The sequence below is a fragment of the Watersipora subatra genome, chromosome 5 (genome assembly GCF_963576615.1).
Source record: "Watersipora subatra chromosome 5, tzWatSuba1.1, whole genome shotgun sequence".
NCBI lineage: Eukaryota > Metazoa > Bryozoa > Gymnolaemata > Cheilostomatida > Watersiporidae > Watersipora > Watersipora subatra.
In genome coordinates this window covers 467,870-493,015 of record NC_088712.1, presented here as the reverse complement: position 1 = coordinate 493,015, position 25,146 = coordinate 467,870, and the positions used below count along the sequence as shown (strand labels likewise).

The 25,146-nt window shown below is 33.5% G+C and overlaps 1 protein-coding gene across 1 annotated transcript in view; it reads left to right on the top strand.

Moving 5' to 3' along the window:
* LOC137396693 (exportin-5-like) overlaps positions 1-25,146 on the top strand; it is a 50,623-nt gene that overhangs the window by 10,444 nt on the left and 15,033 nt on the right. Inside the window, exons 6-17 of the mRNA XM_068083009.1 lie at positions 2,169-2,348; positions 2,918-3,031; positions 4,507-4,661; positions 7,074-7,173; positions 8,901-9,104; positions 10,117-10,207; positions 14,081-14,197; positions 15,510-15,661; positions 17,573-17,671; positions 19,727-19,846; positions 24,020-24,117; positions 24,209-24,301. Of these exons, the coding sequence (XP_067939110.1) occupies positions 2,169-2,348; positions 2,918-3,031; positions 4,507-4,661; positions 7,074-7,173; positions 8,901-9,104; positions 10,117-10,207; positions 14,081-14,197; positions 15,510-15,661; positions 17,573-17,671; positions 19,727-19,846; positions 24,020-24,117; positions 24,209-24,301 (1,523 nt within the window). The remainder of the gene's footprint in view (positions 1-2,168; positions 2,349-2,917; positions 3,032-4,506; positions 4,662-7,073; positions 7,174-8,900; positions 9,105-10,116; positions 10,208-14,080; positions 14,198-15,509; positions 15,662-17,572; positions 17,672-19,726; positions 19,847-24,019; positions 24,118-24,208; positions 24,302-25,146) is intronic.

Here is a 25,146-nt window from a genome sequence, read left to right as displayed (position 1 = left end):
CTTCAAGTTCGAGCGACCGCTACTCAGAGTTATCTGAGCAACGTTTAGTAAAAGATTAGAGTAGACAGCCTATGGCCAAAGCTGACAGGCGTCAGCAGCGTTTTGCTGCAGAAGAAGACAGAATGGAGGTAAATTAACTTAGAGTCTTCTATACTTTAGTAAATGTAATATTTTTTAAGGTCATAAATACATATACTAATTAATAAAATGATAATTCTTTGCTATCTCCAATCATCATTTCATAGCTTATCTGCCGTTTTACCTAGCTATAATATTTTTTTCGAATTTTCTTTGGTAAATTAGAGTCATGATTACAAATTATTTTCACACGTAGGAAGTGGGTAAAATCGATTGATCATTGCAAATCTTTAATTTCCAGAACCAAAGCTTCGAATAGTTGGCTTGGCGTACTTGTGCCTTTATTAAATGTTTATTCGTTTTTAAAATTACACTCGCAATCTATTTAACTCCCAATTTGGAAGCTGTCAATAGATACGCTTTAGAATGACATATCTATGAATGACATATTTATTGCATCTACTTTGTTTACATTTACTTGTTTTACTGATTACAGAATGTTTATGTCGTCCCACCAGCCGAAGAAGCTTTGTCAGTGTGGAAACTGCTATAAAGGAGAAAGCAAGACTTGAATGCGTGCTGGATGTTTTGTTTGAGTTTGTTGCAGTAGATGAATTTGTCTTATTGTATCAGCTAATACTATGTGAGTGGCCACGACTTGATGAATATTTTTAATAAAAGCTTTATGCCGAGATGAAAATATTTTTGCTTGTAAAAATTATATAATAAAATAATATTGTTGAAGATAATGCAAAACATGATTTGCAGAATATTGTAGTGAATCGGATATGGTATATGGGTGTCCGCAGAACTGGAGAATGTGAGTTCAAATCCAGTTTGCAGCAGACTTCTCATCCTTAAAACTCTATCCCTGTCTATATTCTTTTCAAAGAGGTGGCTTGCTAGTAGTGAGAAACTAGTACGTAGGCAATAGGTAATAGGCGACATAATGTGGGCGGGGCTTATGGGAGGCTGTATATCGTTTATATGGGTAGCTGCAGAACTGTGCTGATACAAAGACCGCGTTCTACATAAAGTGACTAGACAGAATTACCGTAGACCGGTAGAATTGGTAGTCGGTACCCAAATGTTTACACAACATTTGGAGAAAGTGAGTAGAACAAACTTTCAATTTTCGTTATTTGAGGCCTTTTAAACATTCATAATAATGCATCTGTAGCAGGATTTAAAATTTTATTTTAGCCAACACGAGCAAATACAAAATAAGATATATGCCAATAGAGCCGCGTAAGACTAGACTTTTATCGCAAATAGCCGATGTGAATACGAGAGATAGAGAGAGGTTGCCAAACCCGTGACATCATTTTTGGCGAGGCTGGGCACGTTTTTGTGGCCTGAGCGTTTTTACGGTGATCAGATTTTTTCGGTTTTAATCTTCAAATATCTTGGCAATGCGATCGCGTAAAACAACAAACAACATATCAACTGATAGAGAAAAAAAAATGCTGTCTTTTAAGATCAACTTAAATTTTGACGCAACTACATCTTTAAAGGCTATCAAATATGTATTTTATTTGTCTATGGCAATATTTCGCTTAAGCATCAGAAGTTTGACCTTATTGTTCGCAGGAAATATGTTCTTTATTCCTTTTTTTACAGTAAAAACTCAAAAATACTGCATGCACTCTTAAGGTCTACGAGATTAAATTTTTCCCGAACATTCTGTAAATGCTTTTACTAGTAATAATGTAATAGCATTGTGCTCAGTTATGTATTTTATTGTAATAACAATGTAATTACGTTTAAATTTTGTAGTTCAATAATTTATTTCAATGGACAACGCTTGATCAACGGTAAAATTACCTTGTGGAACTCTTAAAGATGAACTTGCCCAAGTTTTTATTGGATTTTATCAGAAAGTATCAGTATTTTTCTATCACTTGCGATTGTTTTTTATGTTTGAGCTGATCTGATTGCCAAGATGTTTCAAAATTGAAATTGACAAAACTTGATCGCTGTTAAAACGCGAACATGTTTAATAGTAGCCATGCATAATGACTCGTTACATTTTGGCAAAATTTGTGAAATTTAGCGATCAATTCGTCATGCCAAACCTCTGTTTCTCTTAGCCAGAAAGGACGAAGCTGGTTATGCGGATATTGTTGAGGTTGGCTGAAGACGTCGTAATACTTAACACCTTGCAACCACGGAGACGGAAAGATGTCCAGACGGCTCTCCATGATCAAGTGTCAGTCATAGTGCCATTCCTCGTGCAAAGCCTTGGTTCCAATATGCAATCCTATAGGCTGGTATGTAGGGGCACCTGTCATATCTTGTCACCAACCCAACCTAGTAGCAGAGTTGCTATTAGCTACTCAAATAAGAAGTTGTCTTCTCTCGTATAGTAGACGATTTAAAACTTTGAAGATATTTAAGTAACACTGCTATGCAAATTGCTGTGAATTCGCAGGATGGTTAACTAAATCTTGTGCGCACTCCACAAGATTGCATTGATGTGAATCTCCCAATGGTGTGATTCGAGTGCGCAGCGTAATGTCAGGCTCATCGCGTGTCCTGCCGGTAGGAAGTAAACACAGATTGTGTAGCTATCAATTCCGCCAGTAAGGACATTTCTTTTTGTATGAGGTAATAGTTGTGTGTTTGTGTGCTTGCTTGCATAGCAGGGCGCAGCACCTCGCATGCTATACATACAACATTGGTCTGAACAACAGACTTTGGAATGCAGAGCAAATATTCTGAGCTGCTATTATGTTGCCATAATAGTACTAGAAGAGAAAAATGGATGCCGAGCATTTCAGTTTGTTTCACGGTAAGGCAAGGTGCCATAGTTTAATTATTATGTGTTCACCATCTGTAGGGGCCGTCAGAGAGGGTCCTGCAGCTCATAACATGTACACTGGAGACGATTATGGGTTACGTGAGCTGGTGCAATGCTGCCCTAGTCACATCACATAATAACAGGCTTATCACGGTAAGTGGCATCTTTCGATATACTTGTAACATATCTTCTGCTTGGCTGTTGACTTACGGTAGGTGACATTTTTAGATTGGCTGTTGACACATCTTGGTAGGTGACATAAAACATGCTACCCAACGTGTTAACATAGCCCTGTGGGTGGCATGCTTTAATTGTTGGTGACATACTATAGTAGGTGGCATAGTTTTATTTCCTGAAAGCATGTTATGGTAAGTGGCGTGTTTTGGTAGCCTGGTGACATGCTACAACATCTACTGATCATCTTGTGATATTTTTTCATAGTCTGATGACATTTCCTGATAAGTTCTGATTACCTAGTAATGTACAATTGTTAGGTAACGCATTCCCATTGCTTTGTGATATTTCAAGGTAGGTGGCATCTTCTAACATATCGCAGAAGTAGTATTTCCGATTGCCTGGTCACATACCATAGTTGATGGATAATCTGGGTGGTTTATCATGGCAACAAGGGTCTTCTGATTGCTTAGTGACATGTAATGCCAGGTGACATTTTCTATTGTTTGGTGGCATATCATGACAAGGTGGCAAGTTTTAGTTTATTAGTGACATGCCATGGTAGGTGGCTTGTCTTACGTTAGCCCATAACGCTCATCATTGTAGCAAATTGCTCTATAATGTAGCTTTTTATTTAGCTGCCTTTTAACTTCTTCGCTACCAAATAAATTTCTTTACTGGGACACAATTACATATTTAGTAAAACCTAATATTTGGCAAGGTGGGTATATAAATTGTCATAACATTAAACCACATGGTCTATAAAAAATATTTCCATACCAAATTATTCAGCATAAAATTTTACATCAGCTGATGCCATAAAAATGTGTTGCAGAATGAGCTCAGACGCTTTTTCGGACATTCTCATTACGACTGAGACTATCGGCGAGTCGGAGGATTTATCAATATTATTACAGCTTACTGCCTCACTCTTAGTAGTACTATTATTCAATAGATAATCATCAGAAGTTCATTCATCTTCCTCCGAGTGAAACCTCCGTAGCTGTAATGTGTCTGATACAACTGGCCATTGCTAAGAAGCGATTGCAAAGTATTTGCATAGTGAAACTATACCCAGGATGGATTATAAGCATGTTTTCTATTGGCTCAACACATGCAGATAATCCTTTTCTTTCATTTAAGTAAAGATGTGATAGGCTGATTAATTTACTACTCACTAATCAAAAACGTTTTGTATGAAGCCTACTATGGCCGCACTGTGCTGCTCTTAGCTGTATGCATTCGCTTCACCAAGCCGTACTACAGTGACCACTACTAGCCGTACTACACAGCCCATAGTAGTGAAAGATGGAGTTTTCTTATTAAATACTAAGCTTTTTGTGTTTGAAGTGTCTGACCGGCTGAATAAGCTAATACCATTTGCTTATATCTTTTGTCATGTTGCTAAATTTTCCATTATTTTGTTGGTATGATTATAACCTGGTTTTCTACAGTTGCTGTTCGAGGGCTTAGGAGAGGCTGACCTACAGCTCCCATGTGTGGAATGTCTCTTAGTTATTGCTCAAAGACATGGCAATGCGGAAGCAATCTCTCCTGTCATTGTTCTCTTCTATGAACACTTCCTCGACTCCCTTCACCAGGCCTTACTGTGAGTTGTCTTCTCTTATCTCTTTTACACTGTTGTGAGTGTTACAAGATGTTCTGAACATTAACAAAATGTGATTTATGTAATTAAACTTAGAGCTTTCTTCTTTTATGTTCCGCAGGAGAGGACAACTTTCATTTGTTCTCAAAAGCATTTTGATATATTTTTAATCATAGTAAATATCTGGCTCTTTCATGCTTGGAGAAACCACTGTTTTAGCTATTTCTTAAAATGGTTGCTATGGCTGGTTTGGTGACATTTGAATCATACGGAGTCTGAGAGTGATATTAGAAATTTCTTGCAGTGTTCGTAAAGCAACATAATAAAAACAGCGCTTAGATAAGTGGGAGTGAGTTTTGGTACTGATGAGTAGCTAACTAACAGCATCTTATGGTTCTACTCTGTGATGATCACTCTTCCAATATTTGGATTTGTTCTCCCTCTCCTCATTCTACCCTCTACCTCTCTTTCCCCCTCTCGCTTCCTCCTTCTCTCTCTCACTTCATCTTTCTCTTTCCCCCTCTCGTTTGCTCGCTTCTATTCTTCCACTCGCTCTGGCTTCCTTCTGTCTCTCCCCCTCGTTCCTTTTGGCCCCACATTATATTAGTAATAAAAACTATTAGCAATTAGTGATACTATATTAGCAATCGGCAATATTATATTATCAATGAGCAATATTATACTAGCAATTGGCAATATTATATCATCAATTGGCAATATTATACTAGCAATTGGCAACATTATATCATCAATTGGCAATATTATACTAGCAATTGGCAATATTATACTAGCATTTGGCAATATTATATTAGCAATTGGCAATATTATATTAGCAATTGGCAATATTATACTAGCAATTGGCAATATTATACTAGCAATTGGCAGGATTATATTATCAATGAGCAATATTATACTAGCAATTGGCAATATTATACTAGCAATTGACAATATTATACTAGCAATTGGCAATATTATATCATCAATTGGCAATATTATGCTAGCAATTGGCAATATTATATTAGCAATTGACAATATTATATCATCAATTGGCAATATTATATCATCAATTGGCAATATTATGCTAGCAATTGGCAATATTATATTAGCAATTGGCAATATTATACTAGCAATTGACAATATTATATCATCAATTGGCAATATTATATCATCAATTGGCAATATTATATCATCAATTGGCAATATTATATCATCAATTGGCAATATTATGCTAGCAATTGGCAATATTATATTAGCAATTGGCAATATTATACTAGCAATTGACAATATTATACTAGCAATTGGCAATATTATATCATCAATTGGCAATATTATGCTAGCAATTGGCAATATTATATTAGCAATTGACAATATTATATCATCAATTGGCAATATTATATCATCAATTGGCAATATTATGCTAGCAATTGGCAATATTATATTAGCAATTGGCAATATTATACTAGCAATTGACAATATTATACTAGCAATTGGCAATATTATATCATCAATTGGCAATATTATGCTAGCAATTGGCAATATTATATTAGCAATTGACAATATATCATCAATTGGCAATATTATATCATCAATTGGCAATATTATATCATCAATTGGCAATATTATGCTAGCAATTGGCAATATTATATTAGCAATTGGCAATATTATACTAGCAATTGACAATATTATATCATCAATTGGCAATATTATATCATCAATTGACAATATTATGCTAGCAATTGGCAATATTATATTAGAAATTGGCAATATTATACTAGCAATTGGCAATATTATACTAGCAATTGGCAATATTATATTAGCAATTGGCAATAGTATACTAGCAATTGGCAATATTATACTAGCAATTGGCAATATTATATTAGCAATTGGCAATAGTATACTAGCAATTGGCAATATTATATTAGCAATTGGCAATATTATACTAGCAATTGGCAATATTTTACTAGCAATTGGCAATATTTTAGCTTTCGAAGGTAGTTCCATTACTTAACCAAATTTGCATATTCAACACCGATTTTCTTGCCTTTCACATTGGATTATTTTACCCTCTGCTAGTCTTGATACTGACACCGCTACTACTGCATGGGTTTGACTCAAAGTTTAAAACTGAAAGTTGTCTGCTCATAATTAATTTGACAAATGTGTTACATCTTTCACATACATTTTAAGAAATGGATCAGCCAGATCTGTTACTTTGACCAAATTAAGTCACAGACACATCTGCCTCAATTTATCACCGGTGTAAACTTGCACTATGTCTAGGAGTAGTTTGAGAGTTGTCATTCCTATAAACTGACCAGTCTTATTTCCTGTAAAGTTCATAGTTTTTTGGCTTCAGATGATTTCTACTTTTATAAATATTTTTCATAGAGCTGACTTACTCTCCGTCTGTTGCAGGCGGTCACACCCGACTGACTCCGATCTTGGCAAACATCCCTTTCAAAAACGGTTATGCCAGTTTACTATAGCTATGGGAGAGCAACTCCTCGCTTTTCTGGTTAGTAATATTATAGCCGTTAGGGCTTTGCCATTACTTCTAAAGTTTTCAGATTAAATCAATTTGTGAAGCTGTAGTAAAAACACCCAATTTTATCAGCTGATCCCACCTTGAAGCCTGTGGAACTCAGGTTAACTAAAGTTGGTGCGGCACTGCTGCCCTGCAAGACACCCAAAGGCTAGAGCTAAACTGGAAATTTTGCTATGTGTCAAGTACCTGCTAACGCATGTCAGATATAGGCAGCTTTCCTTCAGTCAAATGTTTCAGCTCGTAGGAGAGTGCTGTAATAACTAACACACATTGTCTTCCATTGCTTACTAGTTAGCATCACAGGAACATCAAAACCCTTTTTTAAAATGGTTGATGGCCTTTCACCTTTAGTAGATTTTATCAGAAAGTATCGACATTTTTTATTATTTGCGATTTTTTTGATGTTTGAGGTGGCCTGTGCCAGAATTCAAATTTCTTTATCCCAAACACGTTTACCTATGGCAGTAAAATCTTCACTCCCGATTGGTTTTAATAATTGAGTTTTATTAACCAAAACCTACATATTTATTAGATTCAAAATTAATAGTTATAATTAGAAAGGATTCCAAAATTTTATTAAAAATGGTTTAAATCAAAGAGTTTTAAGTGAGCGCCTCTTACGGTTTAACAGCACTTGGTGAATGATAACATCATTTTTACTACGTTATTTAGAGTTTTGTGTTTCTTTCTAATTATAACTATTCAGTTTTAATATAAAGATGTAGGAGTCAAGATTTTACTGCCATAGGTGAACGTGTTTGGAAAAAAATTTCGCTGCCGGGATGTTTATGGACTGAAATCAACAAAACTTGATCACTATTAAAAAACTCAGATTCAAGTGAAGTACGATTATGATGTCTATAGTTGCAAAGAGACTAGCAGGATAGAGATACTGCCAGGATAACTGGCAAGATAGAGATAATGCAAGGATAACTGGCAGGATAGAGATAATGCCAGGATAACTGGCAAGATAGAGATAATGCAAGGATAACTGGCAAGATAGAGATAATGCAAGGATAACTGGCAAGATAGAGATAATGCAAGGATAACTGGCAAGATAGAGATAATGCAAGGATAACTGGCAAGATAGAGATAATGCAAGGATAACTGGCAAGATAGAGATAATGCAAGGATAACTGGCAAGATAGAGATAATGCAAGGATAACTGGCAAGATAGAGATAATGCAAGGATAACTGGCAGGATAGAGATAATGCAAGGATAACTGGCAAGATAGAGATAATGCAAGGATAACTGGCAGGATAGAGATAATGCAAGGATAACTGGCAGGATAGATAGGTAATGCTGTAAACGCAATAGTCGATATCAACGATAGCAACTAATAATGTCATTTTACAAGTATTTCTTTTCTGAGTATTTTAACCAGAATCAAGTCTTGTATGTAGATTTTGTTCTTAAAACCTTCTGGCCATCAGATGATCTCAAACATCAAAAACAATCAGAAATGATAGAAAAATAGCAATGTTTTCTGATAAAATTTACTAGAAGTTTGCGTAATTTTGTTTTTAAAAGGTATTTTGAGATGAGTCATTTGACAAACTATCCCTGTTTCTATGACTGACAGTGTAACCACGACAGATCATCAAATGCTTGCCCAGTTACTCCTCGAACGAAGATTTGTCTTCACTTAATCTCTAATTGTAATTATAGTTAAATTCTTGCTATCTTTTGTGTTTAGTCTAGAGAAGGGAAGGGAGGGCGACCACCCTCTTTCATAAAGTACTTGGAAATACTGCTGCTCTTAACCAGTCATGATAGTCTCTTCATATCATCAGAGTGCTTCGAGTTTTGGGCGACTCTCATGCGTGTCCAAACTGACTCAGCACTGAGAACTCGGGTTACACCAGAATTGCCAGCCCTCTGCCTCAGGAAGTTTTGCAAGGTATTACATTCCCCCACCCATTCTCTTTGTTAAAGGTTGACTTGCAACAAAATTTGCATTGCAGTTATTTGGTATCAAAAGATTTACCATGTCTTACTCTGTTGTGTTGTAGGTGCCAAATATGTGGAAATGTGATTACAAGCTCTTGAAAGCTAAAAAACGAAAAGCCGCCGTAGATTGGAATCAGTTTATTTCTCTGACGTTGTCATTACATTTGGTTTTTTTTTATCACGTGATGTTCTCACGTGAATTGAAAGGCCAATAAAAGGCTCAATATAAAACTTCTCGTAGCACTAGTTTATGACAAACACTTCGAGTTTTACCGAAAAGCCCGTATCAAATGTAGATGCTCGCTACTTTACAATTTTGTTTCGGCTTGATCTAATCGTCAAGTCGTAATCTGATCATGTGACCCAATACTTTGCAAATAGTTTTTGCAGCACTTTTCGATTATCACAGGTGACCAACAGGCTCGTCATGATTGTCAGACAATGATATGTACTACTGTGAGCTAAAGTTAAAAAATTAACTGAGTTTTTACGGTAAGTTATAAGATATCGGTGCTAAAAGTGATAGCATTACAATGTCGATAAAATAGACGCGTAAAAACAATAGACATGGTTTTATTGAATGCGTGAAGTATATTTGTGAAAATATTTCGACGAATAAGGTGGCATGAAAGTGTAAACAAAAGCCATCTTGTACAACTACGTCCCATTTGAGCCGTTTTGGAAAGAGATTCTAATCTACAGCGGTTTTATGATGGCGGCGATTAACTGTTCGTTTTAGAGCTTTTAAGAGCTTGTAATCACCTTTCCACATATTTGGCACCCACAACACAACAGAGTGAGACATGGTAAATCTTTTGATATCAAATAACTGTAATGTGAATTTTGTTGCAAGTCAACCTTTAATGTGTAATCCTCGGCAATGTCAGTATTTTTTCTATCAAGCTTGTTATCTACTACTATTATCATCACTACTATTATCCTGCTGCCATCATCTACTTCAGGTTGGCTGTCCTTCTGCATCTGATCACGCTTCTTGTCTTTACTCAAAACTCGATTTTGACTCTGAGGCTGACTGGCTCGTCACATACCACAGTAAGTTGTCTTCTCCTACAGCCTCAGTACACATACCACAGTAAGTTGCCTTCTCTTACAGCCTCAGTACACATACCACAGTAAGTTGCCTTCTCTTACAGCCTCAGTGTGCATGCCACAATAAGTTGTCTTTCCTTTTAGCCTAGAGTGTATATAGTACGTTTAATAATACTTATTAAACTATTATTATGTTTTAATAAAACATAATAATTAAACTCGGTAGAATTGGTAACATCCGATATTTTCGGATGTTACCAATGTTATTTTGTGGTCTTATATTTATTTCTATTACATCAAATTTTTTATTTATTAAATTTTTATTTTTATTTATTCTTTGAACTGGTAATCCAATGTATTTTATTTATAATACAATCATTTTCAGAATGAAATGACTATAAAAGTTACAAAATTTCAGCAATTATAAATAGTGTAAAAAACTCATATCTTCCACAATCATCCAGTGTAGGATATATAATTTACATTCCTTCCAGCAGCATTGCAGATAGTGAAATAGTAGATTAGCTATGAGTTAGTCAAACCCTGACATACCAAAGGAATCTTCTGACAACTGCTTCTGATGTTGGCATCGTCCTGCTGGAACTATACTTATATTATACTTATAAGACGAAATTATATGATATAGTGTAATAATACGGATGAGATATTATATTAGACGCTGTCTAATTCGCTATAAAGCCAAAAATAATGATTACAAAGTAGTTAGCATTAGAAAATTTATTATTTGAAACTACATTAGGTTAAAATTAAAGGTAAATTATGTGTCAAAACGAAATTATTGAAATATAATATGATATAAAGGTTATTATTGTTACGTAACCGTGGAGACATGTTGATGGAAGTGCAGGCTCTGCGATGCGTAGGTTTAGATGTAGTTTAATAGAAATGTGTAGGGTGGGTAACTCCTACTTACATCAGCTATAAATTGACTTTATTTAAATATTATTTTTTACATTTTAATTTCTATCAGGCTTTTAGTTTTTGTAACAATATATATATATGTATTACTTGATTAGCAATTATTTCATTTCAAACAAATGTTTTTCAAATTATGCCATACAATAATCATAAAACTAAATAAACAATATTCTGAAACTAATGTTTTGACAAGGTTGAACATTGTCAAATTTACTTTACATGTCAATACAGTGTAGTGCTGCACGATATCTTTGCATGTACATTTGATCAGGCCCGTATTCTCTGGGGCGGCTGGCCGGCTGAGCCGCCCAAACCTTTTAGGAAATTTCTGCGGTTAAGTACAGTCAAACTCAGATAACTCGCCCTCGGATAAAATGTAACATTTCATCTCGAACATGAGGTTGACTCGAACAGATTTGTTTGGTTCATTCCCACGCAATGATAAATTGCTTCAGATAACTCGACCTCAACATCATTTACTCGAACAGTTATTTGCCCAACGGCTATGGAGACGGTTTTTATCGCTGTAGAATATCACTTTATTCCAAGCTATAGAAACAAACATCAACTTTTAGTAGTTCTTAGGCGTCATTAGTATCATCAGCGGCAAAATATTCTTGTTAACGACTTTTATAAAGGTTTGCAAAAGGTCAAGTTTTACCAAACATCCGCTTGGCCATGTCCCATAGAAAGCATGGAAACCTCCAGATGAATTTAAAATAAAATTGGAAAAATTGATCTCAAAGGAAAAATATGTCTTTTTCTGAGCGTTTTAACTGGGGTCAAGTTTTGCCAATTTTAATCTAAAAATGTCCAGGCAGTCACATCACCTAAAACAAAACAAATCTCAAAAAATAGAAAAATGTTGATACTTTCCGATAAATTTTTTTAAAACGCCACATGAGAGGCCCGGCTGAGGTCCTACATGAGAGAAACCTGTTGGGGGGCTTACACCGCCCCCGCCCCTCCACACCCCCAAGTGTTCATAACTAGTTGCCTAACATTAACCGCCCTAACTTGCAACCAGTGAATACAGGCCTGCATTTGATTATTTGGTCTCAAATATCGAATATCGATTGTTGGAGTTGTCTTCTATCGATATATAGTGTAAAGGTCCAAACACACTAAGCGATTTTATCGCGAGCGTCATGAGGAGGGCGGCGATATCGCTGGTGTGTGCATAAACACACTTGAGCGATTCACTAGCAAACGATATAATGGGCACGCTCACAAACTGCCAATAAACTTTGGTAGCAGTAGTTTCTTCGGAGTTGTTAATAAATTTAGGTAAGTCAATATGGCGCCGTCTAGGCAACAACGTAAACAACTTCCGCGTTGGTTATTAAAGCTATCTCACTTTCACGGATTTTACACTGGCTACACTACAATAAGACATGAGAAAAACGACTATTGTATTTTTAACTGTAATATTTTTACGGTTATACATATTTTATTTTGTACTGGTTTTTTATATTTAATATATTAAAAATTTACCGTTCTCAAGATGGTCAACCTGCACAATGATTGACTCCAAATGTTGGATTTCAACTCGGATTTTTTGTAATCTTTGTTTGTTACGGTGTACAGAACTGGGAGTGCTATTATTAAATTTATGAGCAATTCGGTGTACGTTCTGAAGATGTTTCAATCGTAACAAAAAAGCAAATTGTGGCTTCTGTACATTGTGGAACATCGATAAGAAATAATTACCCGCCATAAAATTGCATTCTTGTAAAAACCAACCAATTGAAATGCATCTCGCTAGCGATTAAGTTGTGTAGAGAAAGTCTAGCGTTATCGCTCTGCATGAACACGCTGAGTGAATTCTAGCGTAGATTATCGCCACGCAGCGCGATATCGCTCTAAATATCGCCTAGTGTGTTTTCACCTTTAGGCTTTAACATGAACGACATGAAAAGATATTGGTCAATATCGGTTTAAAAAACAAGAATTGTCCCCTCTTTCAATAAAGAGAGTGGACAACTCTAGTTTTTCAAAATGAACTGCGCCGATATTCTGATAAAACATCGGTTTCGATATTCATATCGATTTGAAAACTGACAAAATATAAAATCATCCATTGAAATATATCGTCACATAGAATTATATCGGTTTATCACGCAGCACTAATACAGGGATACCTCGACATTCGATTGTCCCAACATATGAAAAAATCGAGATACGAGCAAAATTTTTAGCAAGTTTTGTTTTTGGGATACGAGTTATCTTTGAGATATGAACATACGAGCTTGGTCTTGATGGTCACTATACTGCCAAGTATGTGAGAGACTCCTTTCAAGAACAGCATCGCCAAGTCTTTCTCCTCGAGTCAGTTTAAAAATATTTTTTCAAAGGTTGGCTAAAAGTTTTTGTAAAAATAAGGCAAAAGCACCAAAGCGGAAACAGGTTATGAAAAGTTAAAACGACAAAATTAAAGTACGTTTAATAAATGATTGAAACTCAGCTTTAAGTTTGTGTTTAGCTAAATTAAGTTATAATTATATATATATTATTATATATATTATATATATATAAGTTAAATCCAAAGTATCTATTATGTACCGACACAAAAGCTTAGTGTACTGAACGCATTGCTGTCAAGTCTCTCAGTTTTCCGCTAGCCACCACGTCTGTCGCGAAGGTAAAAAGGCACAGTAGTGTTCATATTTATGTTACATTTTATGGCATATTTTACCAACTAAATAGGTATTTGGTACTTTTTAGCGTATGTGCTAAATTACAACATAATAAAACAGGTTTTTCATTGTAATATCTTGTTTTATGTCTTTTTCATAGCATGGTAGCGAGTTAATTCTATTTAGTTATTTTATATAGGAAATAAGGCTTTGAGATACAAGTAAATTGACATATGAGCTCAGTTTCAAAATGCTTATCTGTGTCCGTGGTGAGCTGAGCACCTTAGACTGTGTTCTGTAGAGACAAAGTCCTCCATATGCACTCTCCTTCAGCATATGATGACATACAGTGAAAGAGAGCTCATTGACTTCATCATTGATGAGATCATGCGACTTCATGACCTCTCCATAAAAACTGGTAAGCTTATCTAACAATTATTTTCGTCCTTTTTCACACCATTTATCATCCTGACCACGCAAGTAGAGTTACCCTCACCTGACACTCTTTGTTAAGGTGTGCAAGTAACTGATGGCAGTTTTATGGAGAACATTTTAATTTTCAACAAATCACATGACCTGTCTACTGAAGTTGTTTTATAGTGTTTTAAGTAAAGTTACTATTCTCTAGAGACTTCTGATTCGAACAGAGTTGTCTCTTCTTGGAATGAGAACTACAGCATTATTTCGCTACTTCCTCAGTAGGGTCTATGCTGTTCATAGAGGCATCAGCTGTTCATAGAGTGATCAGCTATTTGTAGAGTGATCAGCTGTTCATAGAGTGATCAGCTATAGAGTTATCAGCTGTTCATAGACTGATCAACTTAGAATAATGTTATCACTAAAAAGCAACTTTTTGCAGTAAAGTCACTTATCTGTAGAGAGCATGTATTGGTTGTAAGAAAGAGACATGTAGCTGGTCTGGGTGTGAAATATCCAATTACAAGAGAAGACATGAGACAGGTGCTCTTTGGTGTCATTATGTGTCCAAGTGGATGAATATGTAATCATCGCTTATTGAATCTTTTCAAGTTTTACTGTTTGAAGTGTGAATGTCTATTTATTTGACTAGCATCCAAAGATGGGTGCAGCCGAAGTGATTAGCACTACAGCTGCTCCCAGCGTATCAGAAAGGGCATCTGGGTATTAATGTCTTCTGTGTTAAGAGAGACAGCTCCAACAGAACAACATAAGGATGGCAGTGGGGAAACTACATCTGTACACTACCACGAAAACTCATCAAATGTATAATTCAAGCAATTGTAGAATATGATGGCGTGAGGGAGTTGCCTACCCTATGGCAAAATGCTCTTAGCTAACATCCAAAGCCACTTTGAAATGTTTTTGTTGGTTCCCTGCGCAGAATAAGCTTATTTTTCTTTTTGTAGCCATTATCATATATCGAGTGTTTTCGATGTTTAGTGCTTAAATGTATTGTCAAAGAATCTTGTTGAAAGGGGTTATAAATGAGTGATGAAAAACATAATTTTATCGATGACTCCCAATGCTAATAAAGTCATACATATGACATGTATGACTTTATGCTCCTTTGCTCCTTGAAGTAATCTAAGAGTTAGTGATCTAAACAGTATGCAAACCTTCCCTCTCTCTGTTGTCACAACTCTGCACTGTGTTGTCCTTCACCTTTCACTAGTCAGTCTACTAGAAGCCCTCCAGTCCTCACTCTACAATCTTTGTGTGACTTTCATGGATGCTGCCTCTATTCCTGTCAGGTGCTGCCTCTCTCTCAGACCCCAGCTCACAACTCTCACTTCAGTGGCAAGCGGCTAGCACTTTCCTCCATGCTGTTGGCAAGGATATGACATTGACATCTGATGTCCGGTGCTTGTCTATGATTCAGTTGCTCCTACAATCCACCACTCAGGTAAACCTAGTATTCAGCCTATTTCAATGTACTCTCATTTTGTTAGTTGAGTCTAACAGTATATTCCTAACTCTTTCACTACCGCATTAAAATCTTATCGAATGAATATACTGCTCGAATTAATAAAATGAATTTTTCGAAAAGCCGATATACCGATATTTAGCAATAACTCGAGAATAAATACATATATCGTTTTACTGTAAAATACATCTTATTCAAAACAAAATTTTCTACAAGATAAGTACAAAGTGAATTCCACTCTCACACAATATCCAACGTTTTATTTTCGTTGATTGACACGGTGTGTTTTTCCTTGTCATGACGATAACGATCTGGTTTTGCCGTTTTGAAAAATTATTAGAAATGGAATCGTTTAACCAAAATATTTTCTTTTATGTCTGCGTGATTGGCAACAAGGTTGTTTCACTGGAGACAAATTTTGATTGGTCTAGCTTATGTGTAGGCTTCGTAATGAAAAGAAAATGGAAACCTTATTGAAAGCCGATATATCGTTTTAAGGTTTGTACTTTTATCACCGCGAATTGTTGAAAATATTTAGCTAAAAAAAATTCTATTAATAGCGAGTGATTGGCGACAAGGTTGCTTCACTGGAGACAAAATTCTATTGGTCTAGCTGTTGTATAAGCTTTGTAATTAAAAGAAAAGTGAAACCATATTGAAATCCCGATATATCGGCTTACGGTTTGTACTTGAATTACCACAAAAGCCGATATATCGGCTTACAGTAGCGAAAGAGTTAAGACAGCCTTGTATTATATCAAGTTTTGGATATGGTTGCTACTTCGTTCATTGGTGAGTTTATTTATACTTATATATTTATTTATTTATTTTATTTATATATTTATACTTAGTTATTTGTTAGATAGAATGTGAAGCATATTGTCAGTTTGTTAATTGAACCTACTTTACTGTCATTTGATCGGTTAGGTATACCATGGTAGGTCATTGGTTAGAAATACAGTGTAACCTCAGTTTTCAAATGCTTCGGTTCTTGCCCAACTCGGTTTCTGATCAAAAGATTGTTCGTCTCGAATCTCAAACATAAATTCGGTTCTCAACCAAACCGGAGCATGCGCATTTGAATTAAACGTTTGGAACAGTTCTGAAAACAGCATGGAAACATTCCTTACCATGGCTCCAAAAAGCAAAGAAAGATGCTGAGGAAAAACGAAAAATTGTTTGCAAAAATATTGAATTTAAAAAGGAATTCATAGCTAAATATGCATCTGGTGTGCGTGTATCTTTGCTGGCTAACGAGTGTCGCATAGCAAAATCGGACATAAGTACCATCGTAAACCGCTGTAAACCAGTATATTTTCTTTTTCACACGATTTTTGACGTAACTGATCTGTTGCATCTTTTGCTGCTGTAGGTTGGGAACCGTCTGTATTATCAATTTCTGCAATTTTTGATATTGGATCTTAACCTTTCATGTTTTTGTTTTAAAAGCAAAACATACAAAACGTTTACTTTTTGTTTTCTTTTTTCATCGTCTTGGATAGAAAAATTTTTTTAACTTTAACTGGTTCAACTCTACCCGTTTTTATTTATAGTATACTGTACAGTTTATGGTTTTAAATGTTAAAAAAATATCTTACCGAAGTGATTTTCTCGACTTGGAATGGATTAAAATCTACATGCATTAATTTTAATGGGAAGAGTTGTTTCAGATCTCGAACAACTCAGTTTTCGAACAACCTTCTGGAACGGATTATGTTCGAGAACGGAGTTCCACTGTAGTTCACTGCCATTTGATTGGCTAGATATAACATGCGAGTAGCCTGTAGCATCCTACAATCTATTGATTACTATAAATATAACACTGACATTTAATTGGTTAAATACAGCTTATTTAGAGCAGAGTCTTATTGGCTGTTTCTTCTCCAATAGAATTGTGACCTGATTGAGATGATACTTTCCATCTTCTCAGCACTGCTTCCTGTTGTGAGCTCTCTCTCATCCGATATGTTCGACATTCTGCTAAACAGGGTAAGTATTGGTCACCCTCATCTACCTGCACATTGCTTGGTTTCTTTACTGACTCTGCAATCATTAATAAAGCCCCCACCCTCCCATTATAAATGTGTAAGTATGTTGACAGGAGGCCATAAATTAGCTTAGACTTATTTTACAAGCTGACCTCTAGCTGACCTTCAACTACACTGTGCTGTCACTTTGTTCTAACTGGATTACCAGCACAGTAGATTACCAGCACAGTAGAATGATATTTCCTTTTAACTGCTTCTTTGGCGGAAATGAGCAGGTTTAATGCATGCATACACATGGATACGGAATTAGCTGTATTGGTCTGGATGAAAATAAGGTTGCTTTTTACTAAGACATCATTGTAGCCTGAGCTCCAAAACATTTGACCCTATCGAGTTATCAAATACTCAGTAGAAGTTTAATGTACACCCAAGGAGTTAGTCACTGTCATTGCACTCTCAATCCTACTACAAGTGGTCAAGCTTTCCAGTCAATCATTTCAATATCCTCGCGTTCACTTTGGCCTTACCTCGGGCTACTACAGAGAGATTCCGAAACTGTAGGGAACAATTGAGCCTTAAAATTATCAGGTATACTTTTGCCATTAGCTTTGGAACAGTAATAGATATCTCTTCGGTCATGCAGAAGTTGTCTTGACGATTTAGGCTATCATTTCACAAGCAGCCATAACCGGGAGGTTGCTGGTTACAGGGATCATTGAACTCATGGCATACCCCTAGTCAGGTAGTACGGCTCGACACAAAGTTTGTGTATGGTCAGGAGTCCCATGGTACAGCTTTAGTAGGCTTTGTGCAGTGTTTTGATTAGTGAGTAGTTGATTAATCAGTCTGTCATATCTGTACTTACACAAAATAAAAAAAATCATCTGCTTGCATTGAGCCAATAGAAAACATATTTACATCACCCTCTGAGCTTAGTTTCGCACTGTTAAATCATAAATTTTTGTTGCAATCTTTTAACGGTGACCAGTCACCTCAGACGAATTACAGCTACGTAGGTTTCCATAATTGTAGATCTACAGACTTCTGATGATTATCTATTGAATAATAGTACTACTGAGAGTGATTGTGTTTTATAGCAGTAATAATAATGCTATAAACTATAATAATATTGATAATTCATCAGACTTGGAACATGATCGCGGTAGTAGCAAAATAGTGTCTACACTCATTTTGCAATATACTGTAGCTTCTTCATCGCACCAATTAGTGTAAAATTTGATGCTAGTTAACCATTTGCAGGCAGAGCAACATTATTGCCGTTTCGCGATACTGACGCCAATGGTCAGAGCGACTATTATGTCGCCACGCGAACTTTTTTTAAGAATTGATTTCTGGTTAGCTTAATGCCTTTTTTTTATTTAATTTTTTTACTAATAGTAATCTACAATATATTGGTCTCTGTTAGCAACCAAAATATTAGCTGGTTTGAGAAAAAAACATCGTTTTTGCAATACTAAACGAACGAAAAATCCGAAATAAAAACGTATTTTTTTTGTAGATATTTTATGCTTCTGTTACTGCTTTCTGAATATTTTCCCAGAGAGCAACAACTTTCTTTTACTGTCATGGCGTCCTCCAAAGGCTGTAGGCAAAGTTATAGAGGAACCATAATAAGCACATGTCAAGACTGCAGTATAGGCCTCTGCGAGGGCAAATGTTTCCAAAATTACTATAGCTAGAGAAACAGTTATATAAGAATTTGACTTATAAATGTTTATTTGTATTTACCTGTATAATAAGAACATAATATGTGTATACAATATCATAAATAGAAGTGTATCAATGATTTTGTTAAATCAGTTTGTGAAAAAATTAATCTGTTCTCAAGAGTCTCTTGAGTTCTGGGGTCTCAAGTGTTAACTTAGTATCAAAGTCAGTTTCATATACCATGGAGTTCAAATGTTATAAATTATACACGCCTTTGTCAAATATTAGGTTTTACCAAGTATTTATGTCCCGGTAACAAAATAATTTTGTACCGATAAAGTTAAAAAGGACAGAAGAGCCTGTGTTTCTCATACTTGTGTTATTTCAGATATTTGAGGCCATCCAATACAGCGACCCGACCTGTACGCGGGAGAGGCGTACAGCTCTGGCTAGGCATGCTGGGGCTATTTTCATTAGACTCGCTACTATGCACCCCAAACAGCTTGTCGTGAGTTCTTTATCACTTCCTGTTCTAACTGCCAGACTGGATGAGATGAAATTTAGCTTATCATAGAGGAAGCCTGTATCCATTGCTTGCCTATCTTGAAGTTGTATGTCTGTAGAGGTCAAGGCCATTACTTGATTAACTAAAGTCTTTAAAGAGGAACTTGCATAAATTTTAGTAAATTCAATCTGAAAATATTTGGTATGTATTATTATTTATTATTATTATTTAAATATTTGATATGTGTTATTATTTATTATTATTATTTAAATATTTGGTATGTATTATTATTTATTATTTAAATATTTGGTATGTATTATTATTTATTATTTAAATATTTGGTATGTATTATTATTTATTATTATTATTTAAATATTTGGTATGTATTATTATTTATTATTATTATTTAAATATTTGGTATGTGTTATTATTTATTATTATTATTTAAATATTTGGTATGTATTATTATTTATTATTTAAATATTTGGTATGTATTATTATTTATTATTTAAATATTTGGTATGTATTATTATTTATTATTATTATTTAAATATTTGGTATGTATTATTATTTATTATTATTATTTAAATATTTGGTATGTATTATTATTTATTATTATTATTTAAATATTTGGTATGTGTTATTATTTATTATTATTATTTAAATATTTGGTATTTATTATTATTTATTATTATTATTTAAATATTTGGTATGTATTATTATTTATTATTATTATTTAAATATTTGGTATGTATTATTATTTATTATTATTATTTAAATATTTGGTATGTATTATTATTTATTATTTAAATATTTGGTATGTATTATTATTTATTATTTAAATATTTGGTATGTATTATTATTTATTATTATTATTTAAATATTTGGTATGTATTATTATTTATTATTTAAATATTTGGTATGTATTATTATTTATTATTTAAATATTTGGTATGTATTATTATTTATTATTATTATTTAAATATTTGGTATGTATTATTATTATTATTTAAATATTTGGTATGTATTATTATTTATTATTATTATTTAAATATTTGGTATGTATTATTGTTTATTATTATTATTTAAATATTTGGTATGTATTATTATTTATTATTTAAATATTTGGTATGTATTATTATTTATTATTTAAATATTTGGTATGTATTATTATTTATTATTATTATTTAAATATTTGGTATGTATTATTATTTATTATTTAAATATTTGGTATGTATTATTATTTATTATTTAAATATTTGGTATGTATTATTATTTATTATTATTATTTAAATATTTGGTATGTATTATTATTTATTATTATTATTTAAATATTTGGTATGTATTATTATTTATTATTATTATTTAAATATTTGGTATGTTTTATTATTTATTATTATTATTTAAATATTTGGTATGTATTATTATTTATTATTATTATTTAAATATTTGGTATGTATTATTATTTATTATTATTATTTAAATATTTGGTATGTATTATTATTTATTATTATTATTTAAATATTTGGTATTTATTATTATTTATTATTATTATTTAAATATTTGGTATGTATTATTGTTTATTATTGTTATTTAAATATTTGGTATGTATTATTATTTATTATTTAAATATTTGGTATGTATTATTATTTATTATTTAAATATTTGGTATGTATTATTATTTATTATTATTATTTAAATATTTGGTATGTATTATTATTTATTATTTAAATATTTGGTATGTATTATTATTTATTATTATTATTTAAATATTTGGTATGTATTATTATTTATTATTATTATTTAAATATTTGGTATGTATTATTATTTATTATTATTATTTAAATATTTGGTATGTATTATTATTTATTATTATTATTTAAATATTTGGTATGTATTATTATTTATTATTATTATTTAAATATTTGGTATTTATTATTATTTATTATTATTATTTAAATATTTGGTATGTATTATTATTTATTATTATTATTTAAATATTTGGTATGTATTATTATTTATTATTATTATTTAAATATTTGGTATGTATTATTATTTATTATTATTATTTAAATATTTGGTATTTATTATTATTTATTATTATTATTTAAATATTTGGTATGTATTTGTATATAGGTATTTTTCTATCATTTGCCATTGTTTTTCATGTTTGAGGTGATCTGACTGCCAGGATGTTTCAAGATTAAAATTAATAAAACTTGATTATGATTAAAATACTTAAATCAAGCGAAAGTGTGATTATGGCTTCTATAGTTGTTAAGAGACAGATTAGAGGCAACTTGAACGCTTTAGCAGATATCAACTACCCTAGGACACTTATATTTCGCTAGTATTTAGTTTCGTGAGTAGCACACAGAGTAAAATTTCGCTGCAACTTAATTTCGCAGCTCTGATGAGTGCGAAAATATAGTGATGTGAAAATAAATGCAGTGGAACAAACAAATTAGATTCCTCAGGTCCGGTCCTCTAGTAAAAAAATTTTTTATATTTGCGACTAGTTTGTATTTGTAACCCGCAGGTATAAATGTATGGCAGAAATCGATAATTCAACGTGATCGCTTGCTGCCATTTGTTTCTTGGACTATCAATGACGACTCGGTCCTTTCCGTCGTGACCGATATGGTACCAATATTAGATCTCAAGTATTTATAGCAAGCGATGGCCATGGCACGTTTTGAGTTCACAATATTTCAAATTTAAAAAAAATCAAATACAGTACATGTCTCATAAAAAAGAAAATAGATAACAACCAACATCACAACCAGAACTGTATAACATGGTTGGACCTGGTGAGGGTTGTTATCGTTTTTGGTTGGCAGTAAAATTCATCACTACAATAAGTATTATTTAATTGTATGACTTCACCTACCAGACTTTCATCCTCATCAGTTACAAATTCGGTGACTAAACTGATATCATCATCTTCTTCGTTTGTCTTGGCTTTTCCAAAAAAACTTGTTATCTTAATTTGCTTTGCCATGCTGCTCATTCGGTGTATTAACGAATTTACTAGAAATTTCCCGATGAGCTCAATCACACACAAAATTATCTGCATTTCTAATATCACGATTTTGTTGTGGATATCAATGAACTACAGGGCCGTATTCCCTTGGACAGCTGGCCGGCTAAGACGCCCCAACTTTTTAGGAATTTCATAGTCCAACGGCTATAGAAAGGTTTTTATCGCTGTAGAATATCACTTTATTCGAAGCCATAGATACAAACATCAACTTTTAGTAGTTCTTAGGCGTCATTATTATCTTCATCAGCGGCAAAATATTCTTGTTAACGACCTTTATAAAGGTTTGCAAAATATCAAGTTTTAGCAAACATCTGCTTGCCCATATCCTACTTAATGAACTTGAAATAAAATCGGCAAAAATGATCTTTGTTAAAACGCTTAAAAGAAAAAGATGTCTTCTTTCTGAGCTTTTTAACTGCATACAAGTTTTGCCTGTTTTAATTTTAAAACGTTTTGTCAGTCACATCAGCTAAAACAAAGCAAATCTCAAAAAATAGAAAAATGTTGATACTTGCCAATAAAATTTTTTAAAACTTCACGTGAGAGGCCCGGCTGAGGCCCTACATAAGAGAAACCTGTTGGGAGCTTACAGCACCCCCCCTCCTTCTCCACACCCCAGATGTTCATAACTAGTCGTCTAACATTAGCCCCCCACCTTGCAACCAGTGAATACAGGCCTGTGTAGAACATAGCTATTTAATTTCGAATTTTCGCTAGTTCGTTATGATAGTTTAGTTTCGCGCATGAATTTTTCGCGTGATGATGACTCCGCGAAAACGCGAAAGTTAGATGCCGCGAATACTTAAGTGTCCTAGGGTAGTTACACATCATTTGACGCAAACTTACGTTCTGAGCGTTTTAACCGGAATCACGTTTTGTCAATTTTAATCTTGAAATATCGTGACAGTCAGGTTATCTCACACATAGAAAAAGCAGAAATTATAGAAAAATACCCAAATACCTTCTGAAAAAATCAACTAAAATTGTGTTAGTTCATTCTTGAACACTTTTTGGTATTTTTCGTTTCTACATCGGCTCTTGCTTTTTCAACACGTTTCTTTAGGTTATGTTATATTATCCTGTTTGTTAAATTCGTAGCCCTTTTTCCTCAGTGTTTCCTCTCTTCCCCGCAGCCCCAGTTCAAGACACTCCATGAGAGCACTCAGAGGTGCAGGCAAAATACAGACAATCGTACATTTCGCTATCTCCTCGAAGGCCTTCTCCTGGTGAGGTCTGTAATATTTTTATAGGTATGTTTTCTTCTCTTGTCTAATTATGCCTTCATAGACTGTGATCCTACTGACTGTCATATCTGTGTATAGCAATGAGATGAAGAACTACAGTCTCCAACTGGAATACATAGAGTTAGTTCTTGAAAACTCTATAAAGAAGTGGAATGAACCTCAACTTCAACAGTGAGTCTCTGCTTTTTTTCTTACCTGGACTAGTAGTTGGTGTCGTCGGTCTTTGTTGAATTTTTATATCGTCACGCCTGTTCATATCATCGCACCTGTTATGTCAGCACACCTGTTTAAATACAAACAATTAATAATTTTTAAAATCTGTAATTTTTAATCTTTTACATTATTCAGGCATATTTAACCAAACCAGCATGTGCTAGTGTCACAGATTCTGAGTACTGTATATAGTATACATTTAGTATAGTAAACAAAGTTATAGTATGACAATAGCTATTGCGTAATACGCTGATGAATCATACAGTAGCAGCGCAGCGGATTATTATTAGCCCTCTATAAATGTAGATGGACATATTTTGATGAGATAAATTTAAAATATTAAATTTATCTCATCAATTTAATATTTAGAATTTATTCTATTAAATTAAATTTAGAATAAATTTAGAATATTGTTCTATTACTAGATTTTCTCTGAATGGATTTTCTGGAATTTTCTAGAATAATTGTAAGGATGTATAAATAGCCTGACTGCAGCTAATAAAGAGCAATTCATAACAATTCAGTTTACAGTGTACATGTCTACAAGTTAGCAATAAAGGATTATTTTATACTCTCACAGCAATCTCTTGCATATTATTATATAGACACTATATTACTTATACATAGCCGCAATATTACACCCGGTCGTCTTAACTCTTAGTCTTGTGCAGACATCAGGATACAATCACAACACCAGATATCTCGAACCTGTCACATTGCATCACCAGATATCTCGAACCTGTCACATTGCATCACCAGATATCTCGAACCTGTCACATTGCATCACCACTTTTTGACAGCTA